Here is a 26266-nt window from a genome sequence, read left to right as displayed (position 1 = left end):
ACATAACAATGCTAGTACAATGCATTCGTGTCATTTTATCATTGTTCACAGCTCATCAATCTGAAGATCCATTTGGAGACTATTTTAATTATTTGGGCCTTCAATTTGAGTCTCTTAATTGTTCATCTAATCTTAGCAGCCTTATCTGCGATTTTGACATTCTTAGCTTATAGTATGGACTTTCCAAAATGATATGTCTTGACTCTATCTTTTATAAAGGACAACCATAATATTCTTTTGCACATTCTTCAATCATTCATTTTGAAGATTCTTCAAAAACTATTTGATTTTACAAAAGTAGATTTTTGTCTTGATAAAGCATGATATGAGACCATGTGATTTTTGAATGAATATGCAAACTTATGCTTGATTTCCTACATTTTAATAAATCACTAAAAAACACAAGTTAATAAATAATATGATTAAAATCATAATTAACAATTTAATTAACTGTTTGACTATCTTCAAAATAATAATTAGGAATTTGGCCACAACAAATATACCTTTGATGTCTGAAAACTTTGTTAATTTGTTTTACATCCGGAAAAAATTCACTACAAAGATGCCATACACATTATGCAATATTTAAAAGTTTTGCATCTCTTTGTTTTGCATATTTTGATTGTGCCACATGCCCAACCAGCTACATACTTGTCTTTGATTTTTGTGTTTTCTTCTATGAACTCATCATCTTTTGAATTCTAAGAAGGAGTCAATCGTCCCATACTCTTGCTCTAAAGTCGAGTATTGTGCCATGGCCTACTTGGCTTGTGAACTTCAATGGTTACATTTCCTCTTCAAAGATTTACAGATTCAGTTTTCTAAACCTATCAATGTCTATTGTGATAAAAAGTCGACTATTCATCTTGCTCACAACTCTATCTTTCACAAACAAACAAAATACATTGATATTGATTGTCATATCATCTATGAGAATATTCAAGATAGATTAATTAGTTTACTTCCCATTCTATTCAATGCTCAAATTGTTGATGTTCTCTCGAAACAACTCCACTCACCTTCTTTTTTATCTCTCTAAACAAGTTGGATCTTCATTTATGTGTTTTTGTTTTATCAATTTTATCTTTTCTTTAATTTGGGCCATTTATTTTATTTTTAGGCCCTATTAGTCTTTTTCCTTAATTTTAGGTGGATTTGATTTTGATACCCTAGTTGAAAAATATGAATGTATAACTTTCGTCTTTTCTTTAATGGAGTTTTAGACTTATCATTCTTTTTACATGAGTTTTATATAGCCAATAGAAATTATGGATCACATTTTCAATCTATCTCTCATTATCTTTGAATATTTACATGTAATGCATAATAATGAGATAAAAGGGGGTTAAAATGACCCTTTAAGAATAATGTTAGGGACTAAAATGTTGGTTGATGTTATTAAAAAATTAGATAGAAGAGTTGAAGTGTCTTTTTAAAATATTGTCATAGACTAAAATTATTTTAAATTTAATCAAATGGCATGTTGGTAGCGTGGTGACATGTTGACATGCCATGGTGGATTATGTGAAACTAAAATTTATATTATGTTTTGTTAGGAATTAACTTGGTTTCAAATTTGTGATTCGTTATAAAAATAATTGTGGAATATCTTTAAAATTTGGAAAATTTTGTTTAATCTTTGCCTTTTGAGATGATATAATCATTGATATCTTTACTCTCTCAATTTTATATATATATAAATAAAAGATTTCACTTTTTTTTCCTTTTCGAAATTGAAATTGGTGCATATTAGTTTTATAAGGGATTCTTTTCTTAAAAACACTTTTTAATTTTCAAATATTTAGAAAGAAAAAACTTGTTTAATTTAGTTGGCTTGTTTTGGATAGCCGTTTTACAAAACTGCTTTTTTTTTATAAAAAAAATAAATGAAAAACAAAACTATATATAAAAAAAGGTAATAATGATAATTTTTAAACTAAAATCGAAAAAACACAAGTAAACAAACCCTTAGATTGTAAGATAAAACTCACCTATAGTCAAAATAAATATCAAAAGTGTAATTAATTCAAAATCTACATAAACAACATACTACGCGATCTACACTAAGAATATGTTTGGAAAACTTCAGAATCACATTTGAAATTCACATTTACATGAAAACTATAATTTGTAGCTTTATAGCATAATTGAAAAGCGGTACTATGAATATAAAGGTGAATTCAAACTATAATTCATTTTCAACAAACATGATGTTATGAAGAGTCAAAATCATCCTGATTAGGCTTTGGTGAGGTTAATAGAGCTGTATAAAGGCGAAGCCTATCCTCTTCCAAGGAAGTTGACCTTGATAATGGCCTACGAGGCATAATAAAAGACAAAGAAGTCAAAGTCAACCTATGTTTGGACCTTCTCCAAGCCAATTGAATTGCCACAGCAGCCCAAGTTCTCCAACCAGGTGAGTAATATCTAACACTTCTCCTAACATTTTCCTTTACAAATGTGTACCTAAAATCCAATTTGATAATTGAGTCATTGATAAATTTGGTAGATATTTCACATCAATAATATAGTTATAAAAAAATATAGAACTAAATAAATTTTTAGTCTAGTAAAATTTTAAAATTTTATTTTTAGTTTATATAAATAAAATTATATTTTGTAGTCTATATAAAATTATCACATAAACAGTGTTAATCTATGTTAGAATATCAACATGTATTTTTGAATGATTTTTTTTAAGTATATTTGTGAAACTATAAAAAAAATCTTCACAAAAAATGAGTTTTAAATTTATATTTTCATTACTTTTATCTTGAACATATGACATTTAAAAAATTTATATTCAATTCTTTCTAAATTAAAAAATCCTAAATTTTTGAATAAACTTTTAATAATGTTATAAATATAATTGTAAAAAATTATTTAAAAATTTAAAAATTGAAGGTTATTTTTCAACAAAGACTAAAATAGTTTGCAGAATAATTTTGTAAAAACTAAAAATGTAACTTTTTTTTATACATTAAAAACAATTATAATTTTATAGAGATTAAAAAAAATTTAACTTAAAAATGTATTTGTACCTAAAATGTTGTGTCACATACTTAACATCCTCTGCATCAAGCCCAAATACCTCAGTGGTTTCAAGTGTGACCAAAGTTGTTGATGAAGTTGGAAGACGTTCTATAAAAGGTCTTCTTAAACACCATGATAGAAGCTCATCTCCACTAAAATTTCCTGGACCTAACATGCAACAACTTTTTACTCCATCTCTTAGGACTTGGCTACTTTGAAGGTGACCCCTTACCACAAATAACATTCTTTGAACTGGGTCTCCCTCTCTAGTTAACTGTATTTAACATAATTAAACATACATAGTTCATTGTTTTAGTTAATTAACAAATAATAAATTGCATAATGTATAAATTTATAAAGTATTATGCTATGTAATTTAGAGCTTACTGTTTCTCCCTTTGTAAATACAAGGGACTTCACACGGTCACAAATGTTCTCTAGCACCAATTCATCCATGTGTTGAAATAGTGGCACCTGTACAAAATGTTGATGCATTGACATCACAAATGTTTCTCCTTTATGTTTGAATTTGAGCCACTTTTATGTTTGAATTTGAGCCATTTGTTCTCTTTATTCAGGTTAATTTCTTGTCTCACACTTTAATATTATCAAAAGTCTTAAATATGTGTTTGAATTAATCAATTTGGACGTATAAAATACATGTTTGAATCGTTCAATTATTTAAAAACTTTTGAGAATATTGATTACTTAGTTATTAAATGTTACTGAATCAAAATTTCAATAAGTATTTTCTTATCTAATTGATCAATAAATTTCTTATTGAGTAGCTTTGGATATTTTTTAGTCAATTACACATTGTGACTTAAGAAATTAAATTATATAATTTACTTACTAGTTAATTACCTGTCTCACCAAACCCAAACAAAGATGGTACTTGATGTCCCTTCTCAAACCCTCGGGGAGATTTTTTATCAACTGACATTCATCAACACCACGCATAGCAGCCCAACGTTGTCGCTCGTAGTTACGCACACGTTGTCGGAGCCCTTGTGGCAGCTGTCTTTTCCTCATCCACCATTCAATGTTTGTCATCTTCAATCTCATCACTTGCTTCTTTGATGTTGTAGCATGTAAAAATACCTACATTCGTCACACACAAAAAATCAAATGTAATGATAAGGTTTTAGAAATCTCTATAATGTTATTTCGACAATAAGACTACGTTAATTACATTTTATAACTAGCAAAATTTATGGTGTAACCACAACTTTAAACACAAAATTATTGATGTTACCATAATAGAACTAATCTTCCTAAACAAAATGGTGTGTATATAGGTACACAAGTAATAAACTAATAGTTATTTTTGCTATATATGTATATGTGACCCCAAATTAAAAAAGTGGTTACTATTGTTATGTACCTTGATGTTTCCAATTAGCATAGTGACTAGAAGGAGGCCACTAGTCAATACAATAATGTTGAAAACCACTTCCATCCTTTCCGTTGTGCTCTGGAGGTTCCCAAATGTGCTGGTAGATCACATAAAATAATAGTAGCTAATAATTAATAATGCATGAATTTTTTTATTACAAAGTTTTGTTACTATATATTCCTAATGTCATGAATTCCAATTGGGTACAAGGGATTCATTTCAAGCAAATAAAGTTTTTATTTTTCATTTATAAGACTTGATAAGATCCTTATAAGTAGCATGCAAACTAATAAAAATGTAAAATAATATTAAAATAATGGTAACCGGAAATTTTATTAATTTATTATTATTATTATTATTATTATTATTATTATTATTATTATTATTATTATTATTATTATTATTATTATTATTATATCTTAGACATTTCTTTTATTCGTAGATGAGATGATAAATACTATCATAAACTCATTCATAATTTTGTAGTTTTGAGTTTGAACTCAAAACACGATGTCGTAAAATTAGACTTTTTGTTTAACTAGCACAACATAATAATGAAAACTATAAGATGAATATATGGACTAAATTACATATTTAGTCCTTTAAATTGTTTTTAGATTTCATTTGGGTATCTTAATTTTTTTCTTTTTTATTCGATTTCGATCTCTAAAATTATAGGTGTTTGACACTTTTGTGTCTCAAATTTTTTCCATTTATTTTAGTCTGTTAAGTTATAAACATAAATATTTTGATCAAGTTACGAACATTAAACATTTTGGTCTTTATATAAGTGACTAAAAGTTTTAGTTAAAACAATGAAAGTGTCTAAAATTAATAACTTTAAGGGACCATAGTTTTTATTGTTTATAAGTTAAGAGACAAAAATAAAACAAAAAAAACTTAAACGGCCAAAGCGTGTAAAATTTATAACTTAAGGATAAAAAAAGTATAATTAGTAGATGTTTAGTATTACGGTGAATTTGCTAAAATCACATTGAACTATTGTGATTTCGACAAATTCACTATTTACACTAAAATTTTCAACAACAAAAAAAACTACATTATACTTCCTCCGATCTTAGATATAAGATAAAATAGATAAATAAATTAAATAATAAATTTTTGAATAGAAAGAGTACTTATTTTCAAATTTTATTATGTTAATTTAAAGAATAAATCATGTGATGAGAAAATAATACCTTAGAGTCATTAGACCCCAAAAGATAGGGAGGAGTATTTTTTCCAATCGGCTATCATTTGTTACAAGTTGAACACTCCATTCATAAACTCCATAATCATAGTTATCAGCACTAGTTAAGCATGTAGACCTTGCTTCTCTGTTCTGTGCCCATACCAACCTTGTTCTCTCTAATTTCTTCACCATGCTATTGCTTCCATAGTATATAGGTTCTTTGCAACACAATGTTCTCATACCACAACCTGATGTATTCACACATTGCTCTTCTAGACACTTTGCTGCCCTTTGAAGTCCCAACAAATACCAACATGCCCCTGCTGCCTGTTTTACCATATATTACACAATATTTACGGATAAAATAAATGAATTTCCGTTAAAGTAAAATTACTAAAATATATTAATTAAGATAACATGAATTTATTAAATAGGGTCTATTGTGTCATATCATCTTAAAACAACTCATTCATTCTTTACTACAACGGTGAACTTAATATCGGTTCATTAAATAGGGCACACAATTTTAATTTATTAATATTTTATTTATATTTATATTTAATTTTATTACAACTTAAAATATTAATTCAAATATTTTCATTAATATTTTTATAAGTTATTTTAATTTAAATTTAAAATAAAATTGAACTTAAATTTTTATAACAATAATAAAAATTTAAAAAAAAATGTACTGGTCATACAATTATTATTATTAATAAATTAAAAAGAAGTTAACAGTCATAAATTAATAAAAAATAATAATAAATTTTAATAAAAAAGGTATCGGTTATAACTTTATTATTATTAAATTATAAAAGTACTATTTTTTCTTGACATAACCGTGATGGCACAACTCTAAGAACTCGCCAAAATTTGAATTTTAGATAACTATACACCGGAGGACGAATGTATTCGACTCCTGTTAGAGATATTCAAAAGTAATTTTAGACTTATACTTACCAAAAATTAAAGTCTCTATTTTTTTCAAAGGATTATAGCGTCTCATTTACAATAATAAAAGAATTAAAGTTAATTTCATAATATATATAATTTAAAAGTTTGTTTTATATCATTTACATTTATTAATCCTCACATGTATTTGTGGATATTTAAAACCTAGTTGATAAATATCTGCACAAATATGAGATAGATGCACAAAGGATGTTCATCTACCCATGCCGCGCTACCCTGTTTACATCCTAAACACAATCACAATATCAAATAACCAAAAATAAACAGGTTCAATGTATACATAATAGAAATATTGATTTTATTTATTATTCAATTTCAACTTAAAATTAAAATATTTGTTTGGGTCAGTTAGATTAGGCAATTGCTTGAATATTTTTGTTAGCAAACCCCACCCATGTTTTACAATGGAGAATATAAGTTATAAACATGACAATGTCAGTTACTAGAATTTTAGATATATACAATCTCTGTTTGTTTGTTACAGTACAATCTGTATAATTAATGAAGGTTTAGTAATTTAAAATATATAAGATATACACGTTATGAATATTTATATTTTTCACATCCTAATTCTTCATGCATTCCAAATAACAGATTTTAAAAATTGAAAATATACTTTAGTTATAGTTTTAGTCATTTATTTTTATCAATTCTTGAAATTGACCCTCTATTATAAAATCGAACATAATTTGGTCTCTCATCTAATTTTTTAAATAAAAAATAATAATGTGACATACTTTAAATAATATGACATATAATACGATGATGTAGAATGAGTATTACTCATCAAATCGCAATAAAACCCTCTAAACACATAATTTTCAACTTCGCAAATTTTTTGTTTTTGTAATTTAATTAATAACATATGAATAACTAATACATCTAAATGGTTTTATATAGTTAATTCATATATCACGTTTTTTTTAAATATGTGAAATCATCATATTTTTAGTTTAAAAATCTAAATGTATAACTAAAATTGCCAACTTTTAAAATAGAGAGACCAATTCACAGAATTAATAAAAATAAAGAAATTAAAACTGCAATTAAGTCTTCTTCACTACACACTATTGTTTTCTATTCAATTTTGCTTTCAAATAAATATTTGTTAGGTTGCGTCAATAACAACTTTTAGGTTTAAGCTTTAAAAGACCAAATGAGAGAAATAAAATAAACTTTCATTTTTTATTGGATTAAAATCCTCTCATTTTCGCTAGATCATTTCCTCTTATATAGTAAAATGATGTTTTTGTAACTATGGCTCTCACAACACAAACAAGAGAAAAGAAGATAACAAAAAAGAGAATATTTAAAATTTTTAGTTAAATTGCACTTTTGATCTTTTAAATTATTTTTAGTTTTTATTTTGACATCTTAAGTTTTATTTGTTTTATTTTGATTTCTTAAGTTACAAACATTAAACACTTTACTCTCTCAAATTATTTTCGTTTCATTTTAATCTCTTAAATTATAAATATTAGATATTTTGATTCCTTAAATTACAAATATTATACAATTTATTTTTTTCACTTAGATAAAATCAATTGAGAATATTCAAATCAATTGAAAATATTTAAATTCAAATTCTTACTAAAACAACTTTTTATCAAACTTAATTTATGTTCCTACTCAACTCATGATTACCATCTCATATTTCTTAAGAACCACATGGTTATGACAAATAGATGTGAGGGATTGAGATAATCTAATGTCAAAACCAATACAATTAAATAAGACAAATAGATGGAAGGATTGAGATCATCTAATGTCATAACCAATACAATTAAATAATATGACTATTGTGACTCTCGAAAGATAAAGAGGGAAGAATTTCAAAATTTTAATAAGAGAATTTTTAAAATCGTGCCATACATGGCTTAAGTATATAGGTTAAATTTGATGGAATATTAGTATAAACGAATCTAAAAACAATGGAATTTATGAGTGATTAATAAAAGGCACATAAGAAAAGTTAATATGGAATATTTACTTACATGGGAAGCGACAAAATAAGCGATCATGTTAAGAGCGAATCCCCACCAAACGGTTCCGAAAGTGTAACCAGAGAGATTGCGACGTACAAAGCAAACTGAGTGATAAATTTTAGGAAGGTATTGAAACAAAAACATGATCAACAATATTGTCATCAACAGCGGTATTGATCCTTTCTCCAATAGTGATGGAATTGTCACCCATAACACAATCTGCAAAACGTAGTGAAACAAATATACATTAATCAATGTTCAATAGTTTTATGCCAATAGGGGCACCCTTGAGTCCTCTAAATGGAAGTACCAATGCCTCTAGGTCGTTTGCTTTAAGTAATGAAATACCTTAATTCTATGCAAATGTTAGCAAAAGTGAGAGTGTGAAATGTTATAAACTTTGTATTGCGTTAAATATAAATATTGCTAACATTTTTTCTCATTTAAAAATATTGATCTGTATCAATTTTTTGACATATTTAAAAATATTATATAAAGTAAAATTTAAAGAACTAGTGAGAGTTGGGTCTAGCGAAAGGAGTTAGTTCCACAATGTGATAAACATATGTTTGAATTTCTGCTGAGAGGTACTTATATTTAATATCTGACATGTCTTGAATAGGATTACCTCCAACGGAGGTAACTTATAAAAAATAAAATTAAATAGATGGCATATATAAAGTTAGAATTTTAAAAGGTCATGTAAGATATTTGTAAATAAGTGATATTCAATTAGAAGACTTTGGAGATATAGTTACTTACAAGCAATCTATTTTGGGTAGTTAGTTTTCAATTAAGTATTGTAACTACTTTGTTTGTTGCTCCTAATTGTAACCAACTAGTATATAAGTCAAAGTAAGCAATGTTGATTGCAGAGCAATAAGGCAAGTTGCAGTTCTGAAAAGAGTTTAGAAACATTGTAATCATTTCATCTCATATTAGTGATAATTCAAAGTCAGAATCAATCCCTCAGGCGTATGAGTTTAACTATGAATTGGGTTAACAATTGTGTGTGCTCATTTTGACATTGCAAACTCCAATCTTCATTTTACAGAAACCAAGAATGTTCTTGGTCTAGTGACTAATGAATCTCTGTTTTATATTCAATCAATCTTTAATCTGAAACTAATAACATTATTGGTTTAGTGATTGATTGATTTCCATTTTTAACAAAAACTGGTATCAAGAGCACTGGCTATTCGATTCAAAGAAAATATGGCATCAACAAAGTATGTACTTGAAAAAATTGATGGGAATAATGATTTTGGGTTATGGCGTCTCAAGATGAAAGTGTTGTTGGTTCATCAAGGTTTGACAAAAGCACTAGGAGGAGAGAAAGATATGACATCCACACTTATAGAAAAGGAGAAGAAGGATATCATGAACAAGGCTCATAATGCTTTAATCTTGAGTCTTGGAGACAAGGTTCTAAGGGAAGTGTCAAAGGAGACCTCTGCAGCAGGTATTTGGCTCAAGTTAGAATCTTTATACATGACAAAATCATTAGCTAATCGTTTATACTTAAAACAAAAGATATATACTTTCAAGATGAAATATGGAAGGTCAATTAAAGATCATATGGATGAGTTTAATAAGATTGTTTTAGATCTTGAAAATATTGATATAAAATTGAATGATGAGGATTATGCCCTACTGTTGATAAATTCATTACCAAGCTCTCTTAAAAATTTGTGTGATACACTACTTTATGGTAGAGATTCTTTTTCCTTAGAAGAAATACAAGTTGCACTAATCTCCAAAGAATTAAAGAGAAAGTTAGATGGGAAAGAAGAAAGCATTGGTGAGGGATTGTTTTTCAAGGCCAGGGCAGGGAAGAAAAATCAAAAACAGAAGAATAAGTTCAAGAATAAAGAAAAGGACAAGTCTAAAGTGAAGTGTTTCAAATGCAAGAAAAGAAGGGCATTTCAAGAAAGAATGTCCAGATTGGAAAGGAAAGAAAGGGTCAAAAAGTGATGATGATTATGGAAATATATCTATAGCCTCTGAAGAATATGAAATCACATAGGTCCTTATGCAAAATTCAACTGAAATCATGGATGACGGGTGGATGCTTGACTCGGGATGTTCATTTCACATGACCTCAAATAAAGATTGGTTTCTTGACTACAAAGAAACTGATGGATGCAAGGTGATTACATGGAACAAATCAGCCTGCAAGGTAGTTGGAATTGGCTCAATCAACTAGAAGATGGAATCATGAAGATTTTGTCAAAGGTCAGACATGTTCCAGAGCTGAAGAGAAACTTAATTTCTCTAGGAATGCTGGAAGAAGTTGGTTGTTCATACAAAGCAGAGAAAGACACTTTAAAAGTCGTAAAAGGATCACTGGTAATCATAAAGGGAACAAAGGATCATGGTATCTACCTTCTAAATGGTCAAGCAATGACATAAATGGCAGTAGTGGCAGTACAAGCATCAAGCAAAGTCAGCTTGTGGCATCAAAGGTTGGGACATGTAAGTCTAAAAGGAAGGCATGTTCTAGACATACAAGGAATTCTAGGTGGAGACAAGATTAGTGATCTTGAATTTTGTGAGAATTGTGTGTATGGAAAGATGCATAAGATCAAGTTATCTACAGATAAACATTGCTCAAAAGGAATTATGGTATATGTTCATAGTGATTTATGAGGCTCTACAAAGATTGCTTCACATGGTGGTAACAAGTATTTCATTATATTTCTTGATACTATAGTAGAAAAGTATGGATTTATATGTTGAAAAGCAAAGATGATGCATTCAAAACCTTCAAAATTATAAGTATATGGTTGAGAACAGAACTGACAAAAGGATTAAGACTCTAAAGACAAACAATGGTCTTGAATTCTGCAATGAGGAATTCACTAGTTATTGCAAAACTCATGGTGTGAAATGGCATAGGACTATAAGACACACACCTCATCAAAATGGCCTAGCTGAAAGAATGAATAGAACAATGCTTGAAAGAATGAGATGCATTATGTGAAATGCAGGTATGTTTGCACAATTTTGGGGATAAGTTGTCCACACAACTTGTTATTTGATAAATCTGAGCCTTTCAACAGCAATTAAACACAAAACCCCTCAAGAAATTTGGACTGGACATGCTGCTAATTACAATCACCTAGAGGTATTTGGGTGTGCTTCATGTTATCATGTAAATGAAGGGAAGCTAGTTCCTAGAGCAAAAAAATAGTACTTTGTTGGATATCCAAGTGGTGTAAAAGGTTATAGGATATAGTGTCCTGAAAATAGGAAATGTATCATCAACATGTTAAGTTTCATGAGTATGATCTGTATAAGTCATTAACCAAGGCTGCAAATAAAAGCTCACATCAAATTGAAGTTGAGAAGTTTGATCTTGAGGTGGAGCAAGTTACAGAAAAGGAGAAAGAACAACAGAAACCAATAATGTTATCGGTTTCAGAACAACAACAGGCTCAACAAGACACAATTGATACAAACCCAACTGAACATGCTATGTTTCCAAACCATGAAAATCCAACAGAACAGGAATTAGATGACTATAACCTCATTAGGGACAAAGAAAGAAGGATATCAAAAACCCCTTAAAGATATGGTTATGCAGACATGGTCAGTTATGCATTACATGCTGTTGAAGAAATCATACAAGAAGTTCTCAGGAACTACAATGAAGTTGTCAGGTCTCAAGACATAGACAAATGAATTTTAGCTATGACTGATGAGCTGAAATCACTGGGGAAGAACAACACTTTGGAACTCATACCTAAGCCTGCCAACTCTAGAATCGTAGGCAGCAAGTGAATCTTCAATAGGAATGAGGGAATTCCAGGAGTTGAATCACCCAGGTTCAAAGCAAGGCTAATCTTTTCTCCTGTAGTCAAGCATGCATCTATAAGAATAATTCTAGCCATGGTAGCACACGTCGACATCGAACTAGAGCAGATGAATGTCAAAACAATATTTCTCCATGGTGATCTAAGTGAAACAATCTTAATGCAACAACTAGATGGCTTTAGGACTCAAGAAAATGAGGGTTGGGTCTGCTGCTAAAAAGGTCACTCTATGGGCTAAAGCAATCACCAAGATAATGGTATTTGAGGTTTGATTCATTTCTGCTTAGTCAATGTTATGTTAGAAGTAATATTGATAGTTGTGTGTATTACAAACAAGTATCATCAGCAACATACATTTATTTTCTATTATATATGGATGACATGCTAATAGCATTTAAAAGTATGAAAAAAATAAAATAAAACAAAATAAAAATTTAAGAGTCAGTCAAGAGAATCCTTAGAATGGAAATCATCAGATTTGGAGAGCAAGGAAAACTGATAATTTCCCAAGAGAGCTACATCGAAAAGGTCTTAAATAAGTTCAGTATGAGTGAATCAAAGGTTGTCCTTGTTGAAGCATTGAAATAAGGAATTTGGTTGAAAGGATTGATCACTAAACTTGGTGTCAAACAAGAATTTGTTTGCATAAATTGTGACAACCAAAGTGCCATTTATTTGGTGCACACAAGTGATAATCCTGCTGACATGTTTACAAAACTTGTCACACTTAGAAAATTCAAACATTGTTTGGATATGCTGCAAATCAAGTCCAGAAACTGAGATCAAGGACTAAGAGAATCTAATTTGAAGAATTACAAACTGAAGTTTCTCATTTGGTACAAAGGTGGAGATTTGTAAATAAGCAGTACTCAAATAAAAGACTTTAGAGATATAGTTACTTACAAAAAATCTATTTTAGGTAGTTAATTTTCAGTTAATTAGTTGTAACTACTTTGTTTGTTGCTCCTAATTGTAACCAACTAGTATATAAGTCAAAGTAAGCAATGATGACTGCAGAGCAATAAGACAAGTTGCAGTTTTGAAAAGAGTGTAGAAACATTGTAATCATTTCATTTCATATTAGTAGTAATTCAAAGTCGGATCCAGTCCCCTAGACGTAGGAGTTTAACTATGAACTGGGTTAACAATTATGTGTGTTCATTTTGACATTGTAAGCTTCAATCTTCGTTTTACAAAAACCAAAAACGTTATTTGTTTAGTGACTGATCAATCTTCGTTTTATATTCAATCAATCTTCGATCTAAAACCAAGAACATTCTTGGTTTAGTGACTGATTGATCTCTATTTTTAACAACAATATCAATATAAAAAATAACTTCATTGTTTAAGTGATGTACTTTTAGTAAAATAAAATTGCAAAGTAAACTTTTAAAAAGATTTTTAAACTTTGTCAAACTTTTGAAATAGGAGTCTTAAAAATGAGCCTTTGATAGATAGTGTATCTATTCAAACTTAAAAATTTCAAAGTGCATCAGACTTTTGTCTTATAAAACCTAACCTAACATATTTAATGAAAAACTTGTTATATTGTCACCTAAGCCACTTTACAATTGCATTTTAAAAATAACTACAACTTATTATAATCTTGTTGGATGTAAGAGTAAAACTAATTTATAGTAGTAAAAATATCCATTAACACCCCTACATCTTATATATACTTTGAACCCCTACATCTTATATATACTTTGAGAAAGAAAAAAAAAGATTGATGTAATAAATATGGTATGTTAGTGGTGTGGTAAAAAAAAATAAATGAGATGTTAAATTAATATAAAAAAAAATTATAAATATATAAGTACCCTATAAATTAAGTGTGCAACTCCTTTATTCCATTGCAATTGTAGTTATATTTAAACTTTTTTTTTTATAAAAGAGATAATAAATACTACTAAAATAATATTGATATTTTATCAATTAAAATAGCATTTATTTAAGAACAGTTTTATCCTATCTATTATTTATGTGTAATAGTAAGCATCACAGTCTGCATGTATAAAAACAAGATGTTTTCATGCTGTCGTCTGCTTCACTTGGCAGATCAGAATTAGGCACAATGACAGTAAATGGTCCAGTACATTTAAGAAAAACTAAAGAAATTTAATGCTAGCTAGTAATTAAAAGTAAAATAAAATGAAATAAAGAAATATTATACTGTGTCTCGTGAGAGTAAAGTTGTTTAGATTATATGGTACAACTAATCACAACTTATAAAAAAAAAGCTAATCGCAACTTATCAAATAAACAAATAGTTACATAAATTCCTTTTAGAGTGAGTCATAAGATAATTTTGTGGTTTGAGAGAGAAAAGAGATTTGAGTTCCGCTTGTTTTTTAATAAAAATTAACAATCAACTATTAATATTAGTTATTTAAAAATAAAAAATAAAAAACATAAATGCTTTTTGAGTAATTTTTGTTTCTTGATTTAAAATAACTTACAGCAACATTATATATTGAGACATTATAATTTATATGATACATTCGTAAATTGAAAGGTTTTTGTATATTAGCTTTTAAATTAATAAATTAACGATTATTTTTATAAATTAAAGAGTTATTTATCGACTTTTATATTTTAAGAAACATCATTTTATAAAAAAAATATAATTTTATTTTTTGGAAGCATTATACTAAATTTTAAATTTTTCTATAAAAAAATATTTAATATTCACTATTACGATTAATTAAAATTCAAAAAAAAAAAACTATTTCGCTGATATTTTTGATAAATAACATTTAGTTATTATAATTTTTTAAATAATAAAAAATATTCTTTTTCAAAAATATAAAAATCATTCAACTATTAATTTCTTGGGAGACGATCCTAAATTAATAATTTCTCGTTCTTTAGTTTTTAAATATATATATACTATTAAGTTCAAATACATTAATTTTATTTTATTCATATTTATTTATATTTTAAGATGAATGGAATATATATATACTTATCTTAAATAAATAAATAAACAAAACTAATATTAAATATCTATATCATAATTGAGTTTAGCGATAACATATCTACCATAATTGTACGCCATTAATAAATCAGAATTTCTGATATTATCACATAAATCTTCTTTATCATTAGTGGACAACATTTAAATTTTTATTTTAGTAAAAGTAGTTTACATTTAATTATAGGGTTTCATGACTAATTGACTATCAATATAAACTATTCTATATGTCTCATTTAATTGACTGTGTACCATCTTTTTCTCTTAGTTATATGTCTCATTTTGTGATGTTTCTCTTAGTTATATGTCTCATTTTATGATGATAATTTTATGAGATAGTAACAATGAATTACCTGAGGAAGAGGTAGGAGGACAAAAATGTCAAACAGAAAAGCTTTGTTGTGTTTGAAGTAATGAAGAGCATGTGAAGTATGATGACGATGATGATGAATGAAGCCAAAGGAGGAGCGTCTGTGTATATAGAACTGCAACCAAATATTCCAGAGGTGTAACGCGTCCGTCATGCAACGGATAACGGTGACGGTAACCAGTAACCAACCGTCTACGAACAAACACATACACGTGTCACTTATTGACAGCGCGTAAAAAAATAATGGGTCCACAAATAATCCCATCGCACACACCAAAAGAAATACCCTGTTCCATTCTTCAACCCATTTTCCTCTCGGGTCGAATAATACCCGACCCAATGAAAATGAACAACGTTCTTTTAACCGCGAACCTCCGAAAACATCATTGTTATTGTTGTTGTTGTCGTCTTTGGTTTTTATTTCTCCTTTTCTTTCTTCGTATGTGAGATCATCGTCGATGTCGCTAACAACCTCGTTGTCGTCGTCGCTGTCGTTGTCGTTGTCGGTGTTGTTGTAGTAGTAGTGTTGTTGCATGTGTGAATTAATCGCGCGTTGGTCGGGTGCCATTGATTAATTTTGAAGCTTTTAGTGGGTATTGAAGATGTATATGTAGAGGAAATTAATGGACAGAATAATTGGAGTGGGAATTAAGGGAGAAGGAGTGCATGCAAGTGAGAATGAGGTTGTTAAGAGAAACTTGAAAGGAAATTGATGGATGGATGCTTTTGGAAGATAATGACATTGCCCTGCCTCTACTCTCACTCCACTAATGTACACTCTAGATTTGGAAGGTTTCACATTTTTCACTTTTCACCTATCATAATTTTCTTTTTTATTTATTTCACAAACAAGTTGTCACATATATAATCAACAATTTCAATTAGTAAAGTGAATAATTTAATGATTATTATTTATTATATGTAGTTGGTTATACATATATACACCTAATGATTTGTTGAATTTACTACTTTATTCACTTCAAAGAAGTATAATTTTTTAAAGAAGTTGAATTTACTCACTTTATTCACTTCAAAGAAATATAATTTTATAAAAAATAAGTCAAGACGAAAATTTGAACTAATTATATCTCTATTTTCTGCATATTTAATTTATGAATTATCATAAGATTCTTTAAAATAAAAATATCTATAAGTTTAAGAGTATTTTATTATCAATATAAATTAGTTTTATATTTAATAAATTCAATGAGATTGTCTCGTGAGAACATCTTTTATAATTGTAAGAGTTTGAGTTCGAACTTCGAAATTTCTTCATCTTCACATCTAAAATATATGTCTCTAACCATTAATTAAATTATTATTTAACAACAACAAAAATCAATGGACTACATAAGTTGTCATTGTAAATTAAATACCACTAATTTTAAATTTCATTTACAAAGATAGAATAAAGTGACAAAATAGTTTATTTTCATTACATTACATTAGTATAAAATTAGTTTATATTTGATACTACATCTCTTAATTTTCTCATTTTTTTTTAGTTTTAAAAATCAATGTTTAATTAAAAAAAGTCTCTAAAGACACTAAAAAAAACAAGGTGTTTAGCCACAATCAAAACCATTGACTAAATTGTCAAAATTTCATAGTAAAAAAAAAGCCACAGTTTTATGTAGGGGTAATCACAAACATTTAGCCACGGCCAATACGAGGCAAATGGGCACAAAATATTACATGGTCGCAACCGTGACTAGATAAATAAGATGTGAAAAGTAATATCTAAAATAATATTGAAAATTCATACTCTTTATATCTCTTATTAACTTATATTTACAAAATTTGCACCACTGTCTCTCACAATATAATTTATCTAATTAAAAAAAATTGTCTCATTTTATATGTCATTTAATAATATATTAATTTTTTGTCAAAAAATAAAATATTTTTTATTATATTTCATACTATTACTTAAATATATCTTTTTTTTATTCTTTTAATTTTCTTTTTCATTGTATTAATGAATGGTAATTATGTGAAGTAAGTTATAATTTCTATTTTCATATAAAGGTAATTACATATCTTAATTTGTGTAATAGTTATTAAAATGACATAAATTTTGAGATAAAGGGAGTACATATTTAGTGCATTATTTGATAATTTGAAGACTAATAAAGAGAACAAAAATATATAGTATAAAAATTAAATTTCCTATAAAAAAAAAACTAAATTTCATAAAAGATTATTTTGTAAAAGGTAAAAAATATATTTAATTTTAAATTTATATTTAATTCGTAAGGTTTAGTTCAAATAAATATTGATATTATTATGTTGAATATGATATCTGACGTACGAAAATATAGTGAGAGAAATGAATAAGAATAAATAAATATATTTATGTCAAAAGAGGAAGAAATGAATGACAATATAATTGAAGATTGAAAAATATGCATTTGTGGTTTTTTAAGTTTAACTCTTTTTTTGTATTAGTCATTTAAGTTTTAAAATGTATCTATCGTGGCCATGCATATCAATGTTCTAACTGTTATCGATTGAAATTTACCTATTATTACTATGGCAGGATAAGGGAGCTGTATTGAATTGCATAAGATGCTAGCAAATGTTGAAATTATATGGCCTGTGAATTGTGATGACTCTGAAACATTTCAGCTTTTTGAAGTATCCTTTGCTAGCAGTGTCCTTGCCGAGAGCATCAACGAAACATGAGGTGGGTTCTCCACCTTGTCAGTCAAACACCTTGAGTTCAAGGGTCCCATGCAAGTTGCACTTGGGCCTGGCCCGGTGGATCATTAATAATCAGAGGCTATTTCATTTTGGGCTGACCTCATTTATCCACTTGTAAATTTTTTGTTAATTAATATCATGCTTGGCGCACCATACTCTTTGGATCAAGATTGCATAGAGTACATTCATGTTGTCAATACATCAATGATGGTTGGATTAAAATCGAGCAATTCAAATTTTAAATTTAACATTTTAAATATTTTAAAAAATAAAAATATGTATTAAATTTAGATTATTCGATTTCAAATCAACAGTTACTGATATGTTGATTGTGTGATGTGTATTTTTACTTACTACACAATCCAAATTCAAATAGTTGACGAGTTCTAAATGACACATCATGTTATTTTCACTATAAAAAAAAAAAAAAAAAAAATAAAATAGTCATTTTTTTTTCCCCAAAAAAAAAAAAAAAAAAAAAGATATAATAGTATATACACAAAATTAGTAGTTATGTTGAAAGGGAAAAGAAATGATTGAGAGTAGGACTCCATTAACAAATAATTTCCAGTAGTTAGTTTAGGTTCAGAGAAACTACATCATTTGTGTGTTTGCTTTTCAATTGTATACATCTAATTCTTTCAATTTTTTATAACCATATTTGATACACTATTAAAATATTAAGTATAAACATAAAAAATAAATATGAAATTGAAATTGAAATAATGTATCCGGTCAACTTTTCAAATATAACCATGAAAAATTATTAATAAATTATTAGTAGAAAATTATTTCTACATGAAGTCACATTTATGAGGTATTACGAGTTTAATTTAGTGTTTTATATGTAATATCTGACAGTTTTTCGGTGTATTAAAACAGGTAATGCATTCAATCGAAATTAAGGAGTTAAAGAGTTTGTCAACCCTCATGCGTGCATAGCTTAGGCCCTGTATGGAGTCGATTAGACAATTCCCATAAACAATGTTAATGATCCGACTTCATGTTATATTTATGAGATATTATCCACCTTGGAGTTGTGTACGTAAATTTTGTCCTAGTAAAATAAATAGGATTGTGGGTGTTGTTTATTAACTACCCTTAACTTTGACTCACAAATAATGTGAAACTTTTTTTATGTACAATTAAGTGACCATTTGGTAACAAAATATTGTATAACAATTTTTGTTTGTCTTTAAGTTGCTACACTTAAATCTATCCAAAGAAAATGCATTCCTCTTTCCTCTTCCAACTTGTTTATAAGTAGTAATTTTATTCAACATACCTAGAGGGGAGACGTTGAGATTGTTTGTGGATTGAACATAATATAATTTAAAAATATAGTGAATGTTTTGGTGGATCAACATAACATATGATCTATGGTGGATTTGTGTTTAAAAATTATTTAAAAATCTAATGATGATTGGTGACACACTTCAAAAGTTGAAGTTCACAGTCTTTGTCGTTCTTGCGATTGAGACAATGATGTGATTGGTACTAATTCAATGAGTTGAATTTTAATAAACACATTCATTTTCTCTTGTTTTTATCGAGCATACATAAATCAAACTTCATTATCTCATCCATGAAAATGAGGAGAACCATTTTTACTTACAAGAGACAATGTTTATTGTCACTAGAGTTTTGAACGATATTCAGATAACAGTCCACCGCTATAAGAATCGGGAGGAATACCTAGGGTCATAAGCCCTAACAAATGGTGAAAAGCTCTAGAAAAAACCCCATTTCTCAGGGTCATGAGGCCCTTGGTATAAGGTTGGTCAGAATGTCAAAGCTAATGTCAAAGCCTTAAAACAATGCAAACATTATATATATATATATATATATATATAATAAAAATAAAAAATCACTTGGGCTAAAGCCCTCACTGCACCTAGGGCCACAACTAGAGGTGGGAATAGGTCAGGCCAGACCAGACTTTGAAAGACCTGAGTTTGACCTACAATTAATTTTTTATGCCTATGGCCTATTATAGGTTTTTTTTTTTTTTTCCGGCTTGACCTGACCTTTTTAAAAGTCTGACATGGTCTGAAAACCTATTTAAAAGCCTTATTCATATTAAAATATTTAAATCTTCTACTCATACCACATGCTCTCCACATACCAATATCAATGTACATATCTATATATATTAAATAAAAAATAATTTTTCTAACAAAATAATATTTAAGAAATCTGAAACAAACGTCCTTTAAACCCTAAAACATAATTCTTTGTTTCAAATAATAGAATTTTTTTTTCTAAAACAAACACACTCATTATTACCTCTCAAACAAATATGGAAGGACTAATGAGTTATTGACTAATTGAATAGCTACCGAATATTGAACTACCAAATATAGAATGACTACCGAATATGGAATGACTACTGAGTGATTGCCTAATTGATAGAGTTTAAAATAGGAAATAATATTACTAATATAATAATAAAAAAATAACATTAATAAATAATTAAATATATATATAGGTCGACCTGTCAGATTTAATAGGTTTTTTTATAAACCCGAGTCTAACCTATTTAAATAAATATGCTTTAAAAATAGTTTGAGCCTAGCCTTTTTATTAAATAGACCAGGTCAGGTCAGGTCAGGCCATAAGTAGGCCAGACTATAGGCCCCTATCGGACGACCTAGCCTATTCCCATCCTTAGCCACCACAACCCTCAAATAATTGATTGGAGATTGCAAATATCCAAAGCCTAGCTGGCCCTCATTATATAAACGTGTCAGCTGAACACCCAAGGCGATGACCTTCGCAAACATAAGGTGCATCATTCATACCTAGAGTTCTGACCCTCATTAATGATTAGAAGAAAAAATATAAGAAAAAATAAAATTTATTATTTAATTTAGATTTAATATAACTTTAAATATGTCTTTAGTCCATGTAAATATACCACTTTTTAAATTTAATTCCTGTAAGTTTTTTTTTTGGATTTAGTCCCCGTAAATTCAAAGACAATCGATTTTGGTCCCTATAAAAATAGACAATTCGTAAATTGTCATGATATATGGGCTATAAATTCACACCAACACATCATCTTTTATGATATATTAAAAATTAAAATATTTTATATTAATTAATAAATTTAATTATTTATTGATCATTTAATAATTAGTGTTATTTTATTAAAAAGAATATGAATAAAAATTAAAAGAATGGTTTAGGGATTTGGAAAACTTTTCATTCTTTTAATGTTGATTTGACGTTAGGGAACAAAGTCGATCGTCTCTGATTTTATAGAGACTAAATTGAAACAAAAAACTTACAGAGATTAAAATAAAAAAGTGGTATATTTGCAGGGGATCAAATATATATTTAAACCTTTAATATATTTATTATTTACAAAAATATTTTATTATATATATGTAGTAAATTATTTTTATTATTGTCTTGAAATTCTAGTTCAACTAACAAATGTCAATATTGTTAGATTAGACGTCTTGTCTCGAGTTCAAACCCGAAACCTCGTGGTTGTGTGTGAGTTTATGACATTACTTACCATATCTTCCACATAAAAAAAAAAACATTTTTTTGCTATTAAGTAAATTGTTTTAAGTAAATTGTATAACAAATTATTTACAAAAATAATTTATTATATATAATAAATATCCAAATATTCAAAACAAAAATAATGTCACAAAAAAAAAATTGAATTTATATCCCCACAGAAAAGTGTATTCCTACCCTGATTTTGATTATCAAAATTATTTAACATTTCATTAAATGATAAATTTTCCTGGTCAACAAGATTCAGAGAATTGAGATTCGCATAAGGAAGAATAGATGATCCAGATGTTTGCATATAAGGCTGAATTAGAGCTGCTGATGATGATTGTATAGGAGAAGACCGTTGACTGATGTAGTTAATTCAAATCAGGTTGATTATTATCAAACGACAATAATGGCATATCTGATCGATAATATCCTCCTTGTTGATATTGAGAAAGATATTGGTATGACGACCTCGACAAATGAGAAAGTCGTAGTGGTTGTATCTGTTGCTGATAATTATACGAGTGAGCTGACAGGATCTACTTCTGCTGATAATTATATTGAAAATAAGCTTAATTGCAGTTTTGGTCCCTCTATTTTAGCTGAATCGCGAAAGTAGTTTCTCATTTTATTTCTCTCCAGTTTTGGTCCCTCAGCCATAATTTTGGTCCAAAACTTGATGAAATTTCATTTTTTTTTTACATTTATTTAAGTCATACAATGTCTCAAGATCTCATTTGCAATAATTGTACCTGAAATTTATGATTATAAATGTTATAGTAGTGCTTTAAAAAAATGAAATTTCATCAAGTTTTGGACCAAAATTCTGTTTGGGAGACCAAAATTGGAGAGAAACAAAATGGAGGAGGGACTACTTTCGCGATTGAGCTAAAATAGGAAGACCAAAATTGTAATTAAACCTTTAAAATAATAGGAATATAAGTTTTGCATTTGTGGGAAACTTTGGAATTCAATAAGTATTAACGAGCACAACTCAAAAAAAGAGTTTCTTACTCAATAATATATATTAAACCGTAAATAAAAAACTAAATTTTGGTTCACATTGATTGTAATTTTTGGGGTCTAATTAATGGATTCTCCCGTTAAACTAAAACACTATATTATGTATAACAGTATTCAATATTGTTATAATTAATGAATATGCTAAAATAATAATATATTAATATTATTACAAATATAATATATTCATTATAAAATACAAATGAAAATTCATATTAATATATATCCAAAAAACGAACATATATTAAATAAAAATATTCAAATAAAAATTTAACATTTTCAAATATACAAATTAATATTTCTCTTAATAAATATATTAACATATTTTCCATTTAAAAAAAAATGCACAATAAATATAACAAATATTATATGTTCATACAAATGTACAATAAATGCATTATACATTTTTTAATATTTAAATAAAAATATAAAAGTGAACATTTAAAAAAATTAATTTTCACATTTTTTATGTCAAACACATTTTACATTATGAAAAATAACATATATATCACATTTCACACATAACTCAACAAATTATGCAATTTGAATATATTATTTAACTCAATAAAACTTAAAATCTAACAATAAGAAGAATAAATGGGAAAGAAGAGAATTGAACGTGTATAGTGAAAGGGGCTAGGGTTATGGCAACGTCTGGAAGCGAGGTTACAACCCTTGATACATGTTATGTATCAATAAAGTAGCGAAGGATTTAACCCCTATAATTAACTTGCTTCAATTAGTAAGGTTTTAAGCCCTCATAATGTATAAATACAATTAAATATTGTGATGACCATGGCCCTCAACCAGTTCCCTCCAAATTTTATTCAAAACTGTTTCCGCCATTCTAAAACTCAGAACGTTAACCCTAGCAAAGATTTAATGAAGAAAAAACTTATGACTTTGGTCCCCTCAAAATTGAAGCAACATAGTTTCCTAGAGTGGTCCTCGACAATTAATTTAATCAGTTTCTTATGACTATGACCCTCAATATTTTCTTACAGACATGTAGTGAGGGCTTTAAAGTCATATAAACAGTCCTAGCTATTTTACTTTATTCTTGTAGTGCACAATAAACTACCTTTCGAAGTGATATACCTCAAAATTTACTCTATAAACATTAATTACTTGATGTTGTCGATAAAATATCAAGGTACTTTCTCACCCTAATCATAACCATTTGTTTAAACCTCTCTTTCAAATATTCAGACACCCCAAATTGATTTAGTATTGCTATTGCATATTTTAAGAGTTCTTATATTTGTATACTTTATATGTCTCAACACTCATTTTCTCTATATCCTTATATTTATTATCGACATATTACATCTATCACATCATTTTCTCTATATGTGTATGGGTGTTCGCCTATCATTTTTCATATTTAAGCTGATCTTGTTCAGTGTCGATTTCATGATGGATTGATCTTGAGATTCTCTGCATAATTGATTTTTTGGAGTTTAATTTTAAGCAAGGTTTTGCTCCATATTATTTGTTGATGTTATGGAATGTATGTCAAGTGCAACAAAATCAAACATACATAACATGACATGGCCTTTATTATAATTTGAGGAATGCTAGCAACACACTATTTAATTTTTTAACACATTCTATTTGACTGATTATAATTTACATTAATTCTACTAAATCATATAAATATCATATAAATTTAATGGTACTCATGTGAATTTTAATCAATTAAAGAATATATTAAAAAGTGTGTTGCTAACATTATATATATATATATATATATATATATATATATATCCTTATTTTATAAAGTACATAAAGTAAGATCACCTGATTGTGTTATGTATATAAAAAAAAATCACATCATATGACCCTTGTTATGAACAAGTTCTTATATATGTATATTTATAATTTTCAAACACATATTTAGTATTATTTTTTTCACATTATTAATATATTATATAATTATTTTAATTTTTTCTTTTCTAAAGTATTTATAATAAGGTGAATAAATATACAAGCATCCTTTTCCCTAGAAAAGTTAATGTGCATGGGACAAAAAGTGTTTGTTGGTTCTTTTATTTGATTTGACTACTTGGTGCATATATGATTTGTGGTATGCTGGTTGACACACACATTTAATCATGTTTGGTTGATGATGAAATATGATTCTATGTCTACGTAAGCTTGGTGCATGATTTGTGGTATGCTAGATTGCTAGTTCTAGTTGATACTCACATTTAATCATGTTTGGTTGATGATGAAATGATTCTATGTCGACGTAAGTTTTGTTTACAATATACATTATTTATGGTGAGAAAATGTGGCATGTGATCTATGATGATGCTTGAAAACCACTAAAATAAACCATAAGTGAGACGTGGTCTTTAAATAGAAGTTTACAATTTTGTATATTTTTATTTTAATTGAGATACTCAAGTATTAATATTTATTTTTCGTCAAACTAACACCAAAACTGTATCATTTATAAAAATGAGTAATATCATAAAAGATCATTGTTCAAGTTTCTAACAATTTTTAAAATTTGATCCACCATAAATTATATATGACTGTTTTCCATTATAAGCCACTTGCATAATTAAAAAAAAAAAAGCTGTGTTTTGACTTGTTTGATATGTAAATTAATTTTGTGTCCATCTTATTAATTTATTGAATAACGACTATGGAAAGGAGTTTTGTAAATATGATATTGTCATGTCCTATAAGATATTAATTTAAATTTTGAGGTTAACATAGACTCCACTATGTCAAAAAAATTGTTATTTTTAATTTTTAATATAATCTTAAATATATTTTTATCTATACTATTTTTTAAATGAACTTCCTCTTTATTTTGACTATTGTATTTTTTTAATATAAATACAAAAATCTTAAACTAACATTCATTAAAAGAATAATAACTAATAAGTAATTATTTCTCCGGTCTTGAAATTTGTTCCAACTCCAATGAATCTCTTACACCCAATTCATTTAAATATTTTATGTAGAAATAAAAACTGTGTGGCCCGTAACACAACTCTCGTACGGTTGAAAATCACATATGTTGCCAAAACAATCACAGTTTTATGTATAGTACGTAGACAAAAACTACATAACAAATCCAAGCAAACCCCAATTAGATTGCTCTGTATGTATTCTATGTATCTTGTTACACCTTAAATGGAAGTTTGTTGTTTGTACAGTATGATACATATATAGAAAATCAGAGCTAAAAGCCAAAGAAACCAACCGATTAGGTGAGAATCTTCCTATCCCTTCATAGAAGGTGGGTTGGTCTTCCGTGCTATGATATTAGATCT

General features: G+C 27.7%; 1 protein-coding gene across 2 annotated transcripts; it reads right to left on the bottom strand.

Moving 5' to 3' along the window:
- Positions 1–1949: 1949 nt before the first annotated feature.
- Positions 1950–16483, bottom strand: LOC101498782 (cyclic nucleotide-gated ion channel 4). 2 transcript variants are annotated; one of them, XM_004487596.4, is made up of 8 exons: positions 15721–16481; positions 8588–8797; positions 5629–5948; positions 4418–4526; positions 3898–4134; positions 3421–3507; positions 3042–3307; positions 1950–2466 (listed from the first exon to the last, which is right to left on the bottom strand). In XM_004487596.4, the coding sequence occupies exons 1-8, from the start codon at positions 16303–16305 to the stop codon at positions 2214–2216; spliced, it is 2067 nt and encodes a 688-aa protein (XP_004487653.2). In that variant the 5' UTR covers positions 16306–16481; the 3' UTR covers positions 1950–2213. The 2 variants fall into 2 exon arrangements, with proteins under 2 accessions (XP_004487653.2, XP_027190604.1); XM_027334803.2 differs by having other exon boundaries at positions 2294–2466; positions 3092–3307; positions 15721–16483.
- Between the last annotated feature and the right edge of the window lie 9783 nt (positions 16484–26266).

Source organism: Cicer arietinum, chromosome 1 (assembly GCF_000331145.2).
Source record: "Cicer arietinum cultivar CDC Frontier isolate Library 1 chromosome 1, Cicar.CDCFrontier_v2.0, whole genome shotgun sequence".
Taxonomy (NCBI): Eukaryota; Viridiplantae; Streptophyta; class Magnoliopsida; order Fabales; family Fabaceae; genus Cicer; species Cicer arietinum.
Note: the sequence above shows the minus strand (reverse complement) of the source record. Positions and strands in the feature narration are given on the sequence as shown.

Bases quoted from the DNA above. Each gene is read 5' to 3' on its own strand.
- LOC101498782 (XM_004487596.4), bottom strand. From the start codon at position 16,305: ATGGCACCCGACCAACGCGCGATTAATTCACACATGCAACAACACTAC. The intron at 5,949-8,587 runs GTAAGTAAATAT...ATGGTAAAACAG, and splicing joins CTTATTTTGTCGCTTCCCAT to GCAGCAGGGGCATGTTGGTA. The intron at 3,508-3,897 runs GTAATTAACTAG...CATTTTGTACAG, and splicing joins GTTTGGGTTTGGTGAGACAG to GTGCCACTATTTCAACACAT.